Raw genomic sequence first — 14,265 nt, forward strand, 5'->3', positions numbered from 1 at the left:
GTTCAACAGTCTAATAGACCTGTCATTTTCCAGTCATTGCTGGACGATACAATTCTCGGAAGGTTTAAGTAATTTCCATAATCACTCTTCATCTCATAATTTTATGGTCTTCTCCTCATTCTCACTAGCAAAGGTTCATTTTTCATACCCATGCCGTAGAAACACACAAAACTGAGCCAAATCAGCCTGAAAGTTGAAATACTGAGCAGTCAATTCCACCTGACACATATACCACATCATGGAAAGAAAAGAAACAAAGGGTTCATCGTATTAGATGCCATGGGAGCTGTTATCCGTCACTCACAAGGAGAATGCAGATGTCCTCACTCCATAGTATGTATTAGATGCTGCTTCAAGAGCAACAGGGAAATCAGAGATATTGTTGATTATTACCTAGACATTGACATTTTCATTCTCCTTATGGATCTTTGCTGTAATTACTGTATCGCATGTTGTCTGTGGACCATTACTGGAAAAGGAAATGATAAAAGTACAATTGACATTGTTGAGAGATTATGTTCTGCAGTTGGTTTCGAAAAAAGAAAAGTCTGCTTGGCCTTGCCTTTCGTGGTGCTGGTTGAAGTTGAAAATTTGAGGATGTCTCAAAGAGCAGATGGACCAAGAAGTATCTAAGCCTTGAATCATGCAGAATGTGCAATGACACAGTCCATGCCTTCCAGAAGTTGGGCGTGGATCACTTCAACCATGATAATCTCCCGCTTTACCCTCGTAGAGTCATGATACAACACATCCAGAGAACAAACCTCGTACACTTCCACACCCTAATTTTTGCCTCTACTACAGGGGAATATAATAGTTATTTTCAGAGGATATACATAAACTGTGCAAGTAAATGCTTTGAGTTTCCTACACCAGCGGTAGCCACAGAATTTATTATCATGTTAATTTGGCAAGAAATGCAAAATCATTGTTTTGGGAAGAATTTAGAACCAATTCTCCCGTGTATGCAGCCCTATACAAGTGCTGTAACTTTAAGAATACACGCAGGGAATGAGCCTTGAACTTAGTAACATTAACTAAGTGACTATCCCATGAATTTAAGAGTCTATACGGGTAATATTGTTTATTCAAAATCTACAACCAAATCGTCTACTATAGTAAATGGGGGCATTTAATCTCTCAAACACATAATTGAAGGTACTTTTGAAAGTCATTTGTTTGACACCAGAATCACATGATTTCCCATTCACAATTTTTACCCAAATGCAATGCTTTTAAAGGAATGTTTCTCATGGCAGCCATTTTGCATTTCAATATGGCAGTGTACCTACAGGAAGCAGTCCCGCTTACAGTATTCACTGAAGTGACTGACTTACACATGAGTGCTCCAGTATGCTTTAGTTTGCAGTCTAAAGATCTTACAGCACCAAATATGGGTCGAAATTCATATTGAATTTCAAGAGTAGCGGCCAATATAATAAATCTATTACTACAGCATGTATATGTGTGTGTTTTTTTTTTAATGAGAATACACTGTATGCCACCATTTATAAACAATGATATGGCTAAAAGTTGCTTGTAACCAGATATATTAGCTGAAAAGCAGCCACTTTGAATGATAGGACGGTGGCCTCGGAAATGATCTGCAATTTCGGGTAGGGAAAACATGAGATATGGGTCAAAATATGCATTCTGGTATGGTGGCCATTTTGGATTTCAAGATGGCCACCTATAATATCAAAATGAATTACCGTTTCAGAAGAAAAAAATGTTTCAGAATGTCCGATAGTATACGTATCCTCTTTGCCCCAAATTAGAACCTTACACATTGCATACCATATGAGAATAGGCCCAATTGATCTGCTATGGTGGCCATCTTGATCCATCATTTTAAAAATGTACATATTAGCATGTCTGACATCATAAGCATGTTTTTTCCCCCAAAATTTAAACTTTCCATAATGCTTACAATCCAAGATAAGGATAAAATACAGTTAGCTATGGCAGCCACTTTTAATTTCAAGATGGCAGCCTACAAATTGTATCACAACAATTCACAATATCAAAAAAATGGTGTATCAGAACGTCTGACATCATAAAAGTGTTTTTCCATCAAATTTGAACCTATGATTCTCACATTATGAGAATTGGGTCAAAATACAGTTTGCTATGGCGGCCATTTTGAAATTCAAGCTGGCAGCGTACAAATTGTATGAAAACAATCCACAATATCAGAAAAGATATATCAGAGTCACCGTGAGTGTCTGACATCACAACCATGCATTTTGCACCAAATTTGAAACTTCTACAGTGCTCACTTTATGAGATATAGGTAAAATACAGTTTGCTATGGCGGCCATCTTGAAATTCAAAATGGCGGCTGAAGACGTGGTCGGAAAAAATGGAATCAAATCTTTTTTTGGATTCAACACCCCCAAATTGACCAAGTTAGCTAAAAAATCTATTTTGGCACGAAAATCTCACGGGACCCAATATTTTGACATTATAGCAGACTGTACTACAACGGTAGTTTCAAGTGTGTTCATGGTGGATTGGCGGATGTGTGTGTGTGGGGGGGGGGGGAGGCTGTTCAAGTGGGACCAATTTATAGCATTTTCATCTTCGTGAAAGCGCATGGTCAGACCTTCAACCAACTTGGTAGGGATTATCGCAAGGATGATATTATATCGCAATATATGTCTGTTGGGTATCATGGATGCCCCAAGGTGCTCAATGCCCCTGGAGTTGGGAAGGGGTGGAAGCCTGCAATTCAGCAACTTTTACGAATATTCTTTTTGGAACCAGAAGGGATAAGCCAAAAGTTAGTGCTATGGTTAAGTAGATTGGTGACGATAGTTTCAAGTTTGTTCATAGCAGATCCGGGTGACGGGCTGTGGAGCCGGGTTTTGTAAAAACGCCGGGAATTGTAAAAACGTCTCGCCGGGAAATGCAAAAATCTCGAATATTGCATCAACGGGATTTGTAAAAACGTCTCGCCGGGAAAGGTAAAAACGTTCAATTTTGCTGGGAATTGTAAAAAACGCTGCCGGAAAATGTAAAAATCATGTACTTCAACGGTATTACATACCGATGGTTTAATAAATAATCTCGATGTATAACAAAATTGCTCATGAACATTTATCGTTATAATTTATAAAACTCCAAAACTTATTTTCACCGAACTTGACAGATGAAATCTTTATGGTGATATGATCTTTATTTGTTTAAATAAGTCCCCCTACCCCCTCCTCCTCCCCCCCCCCCCCATCGGCGAAGGAGGGGGGGGGGGGAGTTGAAGCCTCATAGAGTCACTTAAGTCAGGAACTTTTCATCTTCTAAGTCGAACTAAAAAAGATAGAGGTAACTTAGTGATATGAAGACATTGATGACTGAAAATTCATGTTTGATTATGGCAGATCCAGGAGGCCCTAATCAGGAGGGGGAGGAGGTAAGACTTCAACTCCTCCCCCTCCTTCGGCGGTTGGAGGGGGGGGGGGACTTATTTTAACAAATTAAGATCATTTCACCATAAAAATGCTATTGCCCTGATTTCTTTTTTTTTTTTTTTTTGACGGGGGTGTGAGGGGAAGAGAAGAATTTTTCACATTTTCAGCATCTTATCAAAAAATCTTTGACGGATTTTCACCAATTTTTTGCAAATAACATTTTTTGGTGATATGATCTTAGTTTGCTAAAATGAGCCCTAACCCCTCCTTCCCCCATACCGCCGAAGGGGGGGGGGGGGGAAGGGGGGTTGAAGCCTGAGAGTCCTTAAAATCTGGATTTTTTTTTTTTTTAAAGTTCGTAATCGGATGAAAAAAAGATAGAGCTAAGTTAGTGCTAGTCTCGCCCGGCGAGACGTTTTTACAAATCCCGTTGATGCAATTTTCGAGATTTTTACATTTCCCGGCGAGACGTTTTTACAATTCCCGGCATTTTTACAAATCCCGGCGAGACGTTTTTACAAATCCCGGAGTTTTCACAAATCCCGTCGTTCTTACAAAACCCGGCTCCACACGGGCTAGGGATGGGGAGGGGGGGGGGGGGTTAGAGAGAGCTGGGGACAGTTCTCACATTCACATTGTAATCTTCTTCTTGAAAATTCATAATCAGGGTTTCACCAAACTTTGCATTTGTTATCGCCAGATTGTAGAACATGAATTATATTTAAATAAATGGGAACAAATAAATTCTCCACTTGGGGGACCACCTGAGGCATAATGCCCCATGGGGGGGGGGGGGGAAGGATAAATCTGGGTCAAATTTTCACATAATCATTCTTCTTTTCGAAAACACATGGTCAAAGCTGTCATCAAACTTGGCAGGCATTATCAAAATATAAGGATCCCAAAGTCCAAAATTAGAGAATCTTTTCTTTCTTTCTTTTTTGACACTGCATAGTCAAATTTTCTAAATATTTGGCAGGATTTTATCCAGAGTTATAGAATATACAAATGCACACCATGACACCCCACCGCCCGCCTCAAAGTTGGCCTCTGTTGTCAACTCCATCTAAAATTTTTGCAATTTTCAACTTCATCTGAAAATATATTTTTCAAATCAGAAACGCTCGGAGTTATAGTTATACAGGTAAACGATAGTATGGTGTAACGTATAGTGTTTCACAATATTATAGTACATATTATGTTATAGTGATCAAGTTTATGGCAGATCCAGGGAGGCCCACTTGGGCCGGGACCTAACTGAGGCCGGTTTTCGCATTTTACATTTCCTACAAACTTAGTAGGTATTATTGTCAGAGTGATAGAATATACAAATGAACGCCATGCCCCCCCCCCCCTTCAAAGCCCTCCAAATTTGCTATGTTCATCTTAGGTAATAATTTGCAAGAATGCTCTGAAGGTGAAATATACTTGCAATACTCGGGTGAGCACTATAGGCCCACTGGGTCTCTTGCTATAGATATCAAACCATTCCTCGAAAACAAGTCTTTTCACACGGTCAGTGAATTGTACATGCCATACTTATCAACTGGGAATGAAAAAAAAAATGAAACAAACAAGGGAATACGCATGTACGTTGATGCATAGATGCCGCAGTCCGCACTATCAGGGTCAGTATCGTCAGTATCAGAATGAGAAAAAGAAGAAGAATGTAATTATGGTCAATTACAATATTTTAGATAAATTTTGCGTGCAGAGAAGACACTCCACGTTACTGCTAAAACCTTCATGCCTTTTTTTTTCTTCAAGAGTTAGACCACGACTCAACAGTCTTTCATCGCTCGAGATTTGTACTCTGCTCTAGTCACATTCATGAATGCAGTGAAATCAGAGGGACGGAATTTTAAAGATTTAATGGAATCGAAGGTAAAATAAAGTTACGATATTCAACAACAACAAAAAATCACGTGCTTTTTAGAACTCGATGATATGTAAAACAAACCCATTGCAGGTCAGATGAGGTCATCACGATGACTAGAAGTTTCAAATTAAAGTGCACACTACTCTTTGCTAAATGTCCTGCAATGAACGAAAATGAAAATATGAAATTGTGAAATTTCCTTTCAACTTATTCAAAAGTAACAAGGATTCAAAATGATGATTTTTTTTTCTTAACTTGGGGGTTCACTGATACAGGACTAAAGGAAAATAGAAATAATTGTGTTATCAATTATGTACAACAAACTTTAAGGTAAGTGTCAGGCGGTGACAACGTCACATCAAATAGTTTGCGTATTGTAGGCCTTATCGATGCCCCTTTTTGTAAAAGCACGGATGAGTTTGTATTTCCATACCATTCTCATGCAGTTTGTCCTGGTTGTAATACAATTTCAGTTGTCAAGTGTGTTTGATAATACTCTTCGAAATTGAAGCAACTTTAACAAGGTGTGCAGTTTCACTTTGATGATTATTCAAAGTCGTACACGAAGGTTACCAATTTGTGTTATTTCTCTGGAAATTGATGCAGATGTGGCAACATAACTTCATTTTTATTCTTTAAATTGTAGATAATAAGATAGTTGGGGTGTTATATCTCCTTTAGAAAAAAAAATACACGAATGTTAAAGGAAAATCATGGAGAACTGACTTCTATTCATATTACAGTTTATGATCAAATTTACCTAGGTAATTTTATCATTTTTACATGCCTATCTTTGCAAATCATATAATTTGTGGTGCATCATTTGCTCTTGCATCAATCATTATGTACTTCTTACGTTACAACTTCCGGTACATTCATATCATTTTATAAGAAGGCAAACATTTGCAGCGTTGACATTCATTCCAGCTGCGGGTGTGGAGTCGCCCAGAAGCGTTGGAGAGCACGTCTTACGCACTGAACGCAGGCCAGAGTATCTTGACTTATTTTGAAAACTACTTCGCCATACCGTATCCGATATCAAAACTTGGTAAGTACTTGTCCACAAGATATATATATATATATATATATATTTATATATATATATATATATATATTATATAAATATATACATGCATGATCGCCCTATCATTTGACGTTATGTAATACCATACACTTGCCTCGGCATTGGCAGTGGGCTGATTTCACGGATCGCGTGAACGAAAATGGCAAAGTGCAACATGCGTATCAGTTTGCAAAATATCGCAAAATTTGCGCGGGGGTTCGGAAGCGTCCTCGTCATGCACGCAAATGTTACTGCATTAGAACCACTACACGTACTTTTATAATAGACACAAAAAGTGGAATTTGCATTTGTCGAGTGATCGGAGGCCAGTCATTTTCTCTATCGGTAGAGAGAGAGAGAGGGAGAGATGCCTACGGTGGAACCATGAAATTGAATGGAAGTTTTTATTCTTTTGTCAGATTTTTCACAGTTCTTGGAAGTTATCACACACCTAGCTCCACACACTCTCAAGTACCCATAGGGCTGCATTCTCAAAACCCAGGAAAATATTTCATTTCATTTTCTTTAAAGTTTTAGAATTGCTTTCAGCAAGTTTTCCTGAGCGTGCAAAATGGTGTGTCTCCGTAAAGGACTTCGTCGCCATAAGGATGGTACCGTACGAGTCTCCAAAAGGTAGTAAAGAAGTAATATGCATGCGCACACTCACACACAACAAGTGTGCGTGCATAGATCAACAAACAACAGAGAAATGAAAAGAAGAGAAAGAAGAAAGAAAAGAGAACAAATTTCACTTCAACTCGAGGCAGCTATCAATTCCGCTTGGAAACATTTTGCACGTGGTTATTGGAAAATTTGCGTCGTTCGCATTAATTGCGTGTTCTTCGTGTACATGTGACTGGCTGTAGTTCAGCAATGGTGCCCACGACATGCGCACATTACGTCATGAGAACTGCGCGCAAACTGCGCAAGAATGGTTTACGGCCAAAGAGGTTCCGGAAACTCGGAGAAAAAACTTTTTCCGAATGTTGGACTTAGCCTTTTGTTTTGTTTTGTTTTTTTCGACATTTGCGTCCTTCCCAAATCGTTCGCATGCTCAGTTAAATCATCCTTATACTGTATCATCTTTCTACAATTGATTTTATAAATTGATGATCGTAGTGACATTCTGAATTAAGAAATGATCATTATTTTGAAATCACAGGATTTTTAAGCCTGGTCGCGTTACAATTTCAACAACTGAATTCTGAAAAAAAAAAAAAGAAAAGCGTCGCAGGAGTGATATTGTCCACATGTGGAGTGTTGGTGCAAGAAAACATGACCAGCAAAATATTGGTTAACACAGGATTGATGTTTTAACAGTAACACAGGTATTATGTTTGTTTAAGGAGCAGGATTACATGCGAAATTTGCGCTCGTTTGATTTTTATCCCATCATTGCCATCTCGGTGACAGATCCTCAAAATTGCTTAAAAATATTGTCCACGTGTGGTTCATAGATACATTCGTCTGGCATTCTATAAAAATGAGAGCTGGTCTATAGATGGTTAATACAGCATATGAGATGTTACAATTGCTTGTAAGCAACAGGGATGATTATGACTTTTTTTTTCCACAATTTGTTTTGCTGTTGTTGCCGTTGTTTTGCTGATGTATTTGTTTCGTTTGATTAAGTTTGGTGTTGATGCGTACAGTAATAAAGATACACCATTCATATAGGCCTACATACATAATTGATGCACCGTGCTATCTAAACTGCCAGCCTTTTTGATATTATATTTTGTTGTTATTAGTCCTACAGGGAATAATTTTTGCTAGCTGATGACACTGAGACCGCATTTAACATCATCTTAACTATGTACTTTTCACATTTAATTTCCATGACGAAATTTCGACCCCCCAAATTCAGTTCAGTTTAGTTCAATTTAATGACACATGCTGTGTCTCAGAAATTGTGATACTTCGGATGACCAAAGCGGATATAAGATTTATTGTTTCTGTCTTCCACTCTTGTAACGTCATATTCTTCTCCTTTGTCTGTTGCGTTTATTTATGCCCTATAAAATATTCCTGTTTTCAAGTCTCTTAATACATGTAGCGGTTTAGGGACTAATTTCCGTTTGTTACTCTCTTACTATCTGTCCATCTGACTGTCAATTTCGTCATTCCATTTTCAACCCCCTTTCCTTCAGGTCTCTCCCTTTCTCCTTCGATACATCTACATGTCAATGTTTAGTGATCATTTATGAGTGGTAATTCGACAGAAGTTATCGCTTTATTCATTAACGTAGCTACAAAACAGATTTGCTGTCATTTTCTTGCCTATCATTTTATTCTCTTTGCTTTCTCGCCTTTTATCTCTTATTTCGCACTCAGCAGACCGTTATTCGCGTCGCCTTTTGAATAGTGCTCTACCGTTTTCCAAATTTATTTTCTCTGCCTGATGATTTAGCTAGTGTCCGTCAGTTTCGATCTTCTTCGATCTTAGGGAGAATTTGTTCGTCGTGTTCGCACTGTACTTGTAGGAGGTACAATTTTGATTTTGATGTTGTTTTATGTAATAACCACTTATTTATCCCAATTATCTGATGGGTCCCTTATGTGTTTACATAAAATATTAAATGCATAGGTCCCTTGGGCGGAAAGACAGTCATGTTATATCATGCATGTAGTAATTTGTTTTTTTGTGCCATAAACAGGTGTCTTTTAGTGTCTCGCATGGGTCTCTCTTAGGTTCACTCCTTTCAACATATACGTTAATGATGTTCTTAATTCGTCCATCTTTTTTTCAATTACATGCTTTGCTGACGGGGTATACAGAAGTACACACTCAACTTGATACAAACAAAATATAATTGAAATCAGTGGTTGATTGGATCAATATGATTAAGTAAAATCATATGACATCTGATAATTCTATACTTTCTCTTTTAGGACACTCAACAGAAAGTCCTTAGACATTAATTTGAAAATGTTGATCACAAAAACTTTAGGCATCTTTAAAAACAAAATCTTGACTTACAAAGGTTAAACTGACCATTATTTCTACTCTCGTTTGAAAATGCTGGGGCGATGAAAAACTTAAGTGCTGAGTTGACATCGACGTTTTGATGACCTTGTATTTTATTCTACAATGTTTTAAGTATGGAATCTTATACCGTTGGGCAACAGTACAATTGCCAAACTTAATCTATTGCCGCTTTTCAAAACGTCTTCCAGTAGCCTTTAATAACACTGGCGTATATACTCATACCAATGTTGTGTTTCACAATGCATGGCAAATGATACTAAATGTCTCTGATTTGTAAAATCATTTTTGCTGCAATCTCAATGTATCGAGGTATCGAGTAATCTAGTACCAACTGTTCTTTTTCTCGTTCGAACGAAAAACAAAAATAGTAGAATGGACTCATAACCCACAAGATAGGGTGATTAATTTCATTTCTCCCATTATATTATGATAACTGCGTTTGATCCCCCCCAAAAAAAAAGCCAAGACAATTACATTCAATGATTCACAGTATTTGAACAGCGAAATGCAAATGAGTATTCCTCCCTCCCCCCCCCCACATCTTTCTTTATAGTTACCGCATCACAGAAAGCAAAATCTTGTAAAGCATGGGAGCCACGTACATATAGTTTCCTCTTTCTTCTTCCTTTATTTTATGTTCTTTTTTTTTTTTTTGAGAGAGAGAGAGAGCCGAATTCAAGCAAGCACTACTTTTAGTTAAGGTCCTTTGCTCGATTTTCTTGTTATCTCATATCATCCATACAACCCCATGAAATATTGTTTCTCAAAAGCTTGTCTGTGTCTTTTTGTTGATGTTAGTATTTTTTATCATTTTATTGCTGGGCACACTATGTGAAACAACACAAATGACAAAATGAAAGGACTTTGAATGAACTGCAAGACATCCCAAACTCCATCAAATGTCATCAGAAGTTGATTCTGGGGTCAAGGAAGTTTTAGCTGCCATCAAAATTAGTTGTAAAAAGATAAAAGAATGAAGAAGTGAATTACCCGTTTTGCAGATATGATTGGCGTACCGATGTTCGCTGCGGGAGCGATGGAGAATTGGGGACTGATCATTTACAACGAAGACAATTTCCTGTACGATGAGGAAGTCAATGGGAGACGTGACAAGCAAGCAACGCTCACTACCGTATCACATGAGATTGCCCATCAGGTAGGACATAATCATTATGTGTGTGTGTGTGTGTGTGAATGAATATATACATGTAAGTATATATACAGATCTGATCCAAATATCTTCGGGGAGGGGGGGGGAGGCAGTCATCAACTGCCCCCTTGCTTTTCAGGATTGACGCCCCTTGCATACGAGGGAGCTGTTATGATGTTGTAATCTCATTTTTAATTCATTTTAGAAAATGTCAATTCCAAAAGTATACTACATCTATGGAGGGGAACCACGCGGTTAAAGGGTTAGTAAAAAGAAAGGAGATATCCCCTTCCAGGCGAGGGAACTTTAGTATTTTTGGACCTGAAGATATATCTGGTGCACATTTTGATGAAAAAAAAAAAATTATAAGAAGAAGAAATCTGGGCCCCATTTCATACAAGATGTTAGGATGGCAACTCTTGCTGGAATGGCAACTTCCAATAGCAACAGCCAATCAGGAAGCTGGATTCTTGTCGTTGTCATGACAATTGCCATTCCAGCAAGAGTTGTTATCATGTCAACATTTATTTTTATGAAACGGGGCCCTGTACTGAGTCCATGGGATAGGACCCACCGGGGGAGGTTTTACCTAAAGAATCGAAATTAAACAATCTGGTTTACAATTTGGGTGAAACATTTGGACAGTCTTCTATCCAAAAAAAAAAAAAAAAAAAAGAAGAAGAAGAAGAAAAATTTCCACATCTCGGGAATTATGGGGGTGGGGTGGGCTAAAATGATATGCCCCCTCCTCCATCACCGCCCCTGTAATATTTATATACATATGATGTTTGAGCGGTCTCGGTGTACGTATGGACATAGAAGAAACATGTCTTTAGTGGCACTAGAAGAAACAACCATGGAAATGACAGTGACACAAGTTTGGTAGATAACATAATGGAATTGAGAATTTGTCAATTTGTTATTCTTCTTTTTTTTGTCTGTGAAACATAGTCACTATTGCGTTCATTCCTTAGCAATGGAGAAATGAAAAACCTAAATCGATTCGCCATAATGTTTTAGTCGCTCTTCGCTAACGGAATGACAAGAGAGAAAAAATAATAATGTGTGATGGGGTCATGCATACTGTAGGCATATCCGGTTCATACCTCTTTGTGTTTAGATTTCGAGGCGGTGAAACTCTATAGCAATAAAGGTGAGGCTTGTTTGTGTTTCAACCCTTATCCTGTGAGGCACATGTTGTATTGATAAGCACTGTGAATCTAGGTCAAGCTCATGTGGACGATTATATTTACAAAAGGAACTTGTTTTTTCTTGGGTGAAAAGTGTACAATCATAAGATATAGCTGCCTTTTCTTCTGTAAGTGAGATACACAATGAAATATGTGAAAATCTACGGATAATGATATTTTATTACAAATCGGGAAGAAACTCCAGTATGATGACGGTGTTTTACGGTGTTTTACTGGGGTCATCCCGCAAGCTTGTCACCCACGAGTCATACAGCCCACGAGCTCGACATCAAGTAAACTTGGCTCACGAGCTCTATGATCCACCAGCTCGACAATTGGCAAATAAGGCCCACGCGACACACTCCGTTCATAAGCCCCGTAATTTAATGTCGGTCTCGTGGTCCCTTTCCCCCCTAGATTGTCGAGCTCTTGAGCCTTATTAACGCAATGTCGAGCTGCAATTAATGATGGACTGTATAGCTCGTGGGCCCAATTTACTTGATACCGAGTTTATGGGCCTTGTTTACTTAGTGTCTAGCTCGTGGGTTGTATGACTCGTGGGTGTCGAGCTTGTGACGTGCACCAGTTTTACCTACTTGTTTTGTTTTTACTGTGGCTGTGTAATATTTGTAACTCGTGTAACAGTGTTAAGGTGTATATTGATGTAAACATTATTATGATGCATTTTTTTTTTAAATCAGAATTTTTATTTTAGCTCACCTAAGCCAAGGGCCAGCGTAAGTTGTTGCAATCATTTTGTTCTTCTTCAATAAAGTTGCTCATATTGATTTTTTTTTTCACTTTTTTCTCGAAACCATGTATGTGAGATATTTAGTCCCAAATCTCGCCTTATTGTCAATTCGGGAGTAAAGTCATATTATAGTCATATTATACACATCTACCCGCAAGAGGGTACTCCCACAGAAATGGAAACGAGATAATGCTCATGACAGTAGGCCACGCATGCTCCGCACCCTCGCCAAAACGCGAACCAAGCTCCACGCTTGAGTGCACACATCGCAATTTTGGTATTCCCCCATGGAGGATTGTGGGAGTTTTCCATCGGTTTTGCCAGATAGTGATCTGACTGATCTCAGTAAACAGAAAAGGTAAACATAGTAATATGAAATATGTCGGTGAATTTTCGTGATTTTTTTCTGCGCACGAGTGTCGCCAGCGCGCGACAAGCAATGGCGACGAGCAATAGTCACATGACTGGCGCAATGATATTTTTGTAGTCCTTAGTGGTTGCATTCTAGCCGTTTTACAAGGCCTCTGATATGGTGGCCCAGCCGAGCACGACGCCTTCATTCACTCGCCATCATACAGCCAGAGGGCCTTGTCAAAATGCTACCGTGTAGTACGTGCGTTCGAGTACACGGTACTACCACCGAACTATTAAAAAAATAAAAAGAATAAAAAAATAAAAAAATCAGTGCAGAAATACCAAGGGACTTCGAGCGCTAGTTTGTTGCGCAGATATTCAACTGTGAATTTTACACCGTTAGTTAAGTCCATTAAACAGATTAACCTTTTGTAACTTATCAAGATTTCAATTGATTGTAAGTTATCAACTAGCATTTAACTCACCGACATGATCCATATATTGTCCAGGTCAAGCTCAAGTTCAAATTTATTTCGTTTTTCCACTGTGAAGTAATATACAAACATAAACTCACTTTCTTCAGTGACAGAAATAATCGAGCATGCAAATTTCTACAGAGAAAACATTCTTCAAAACTTACAGGAGCGATACATTGCAGTGGTAGCTGACATAACAAAAGTGAAATAATATTGGTATGCTACATTGTGCACGACGTGGTATGCTACATTGTGCATGTATGATGGTTCCCTAATAATCTTACAAATCGATGACTGTGTAGTTTATCTACATTTGTGTATACGACGTGTTTACGCTGTGCAGGAAGAGAGAGGGCAATCGGCCCGCAGGTCTGTATTTCAATTCAATTCAATTCAATGTTTTATTTCATTTTTCGACAAGAACATAATACAAACATCACTTCTTGTTTGTGAACAGAAAATCAGGTGCGTAACACTATGTAGGATGAAAAGAATATACAATAATTGTAGCACCTTGCAATAATTACACATTATCATAAAACTCAAGTGATTTGAAGTAAGTAAACATTGTGGATAATTCGAAAAATGGAGGGACCCACTAAAAAGACAAGTCTTGTAGAATGTGGGCCCCTCAGACGAAAAACATCAATTAGAAGTAAAGAGAAGGTCTGGAAGCCCACTATAGAAACAGATCAACAAAATAGACACATGTACACACGTAAAAAACATGAGACGGGACTGAATAGGAGTAGCAGTACACAACAGACAGTTGACTACGAGATGAGACAAAACTAACATAACAGTACGAGAACAGAACGGAACAAACAAAACAAACAAAAACGTTTAGCAGAAACAGCGACCTCGTCGGAAGTATGTCTAGGGAGAGAGAGAGAGAGAGGGGGGGGGGGAGTGACGCGAGAAAGAACAATGTAGGCCTACAAGAGATATTATCGAAGAAATATCCTAGCTTTATTACAATAGGAGAATACACGTAGCAATCAATACG

General features: G+C 38.4%; 1 protein-coding gene across 1 annotated transcript in view; it reads left to right on the plus strand.

The window, feature by feature from the left end:
* The window catches only part of LOC140238364 (aminopeptidase N-like), a 129,448-nt gene that overhangs the window by 28,177 nt on the left and 87,006 nt on the right, over positions 1 to 14,265 (plus strand). The window contains exons 3-4 of the mRNA XM_072318296.1: positions 6,214 to 6,334; positions 10,340 to 10,494. Of these exons, the coding sequence (XP_072174397.1) occupies positions 6,214 to 6,334; positions 10,340 to 10,494 (276 nt within the window). The remainder of the gene's footprint in view (positions 1 to 6,213; positions 6,335 to 10,339; positions 10,495 to 14,265) is intronic.

Source organism: Diadema setosum, chromosome 14 (assembly GCF_964275005.1).
Source record: "Diadema setosum chromosome 14, eeDiaSeto1, whole genome shotgun sequence".
NCBI classification, from domain to species: domain Eukaryota; kingdom Metazoa; phylum Echinodermata; class Echinoidea; order Diadematoida; family Diadematidae; genus Diadema; species Diadema setosum.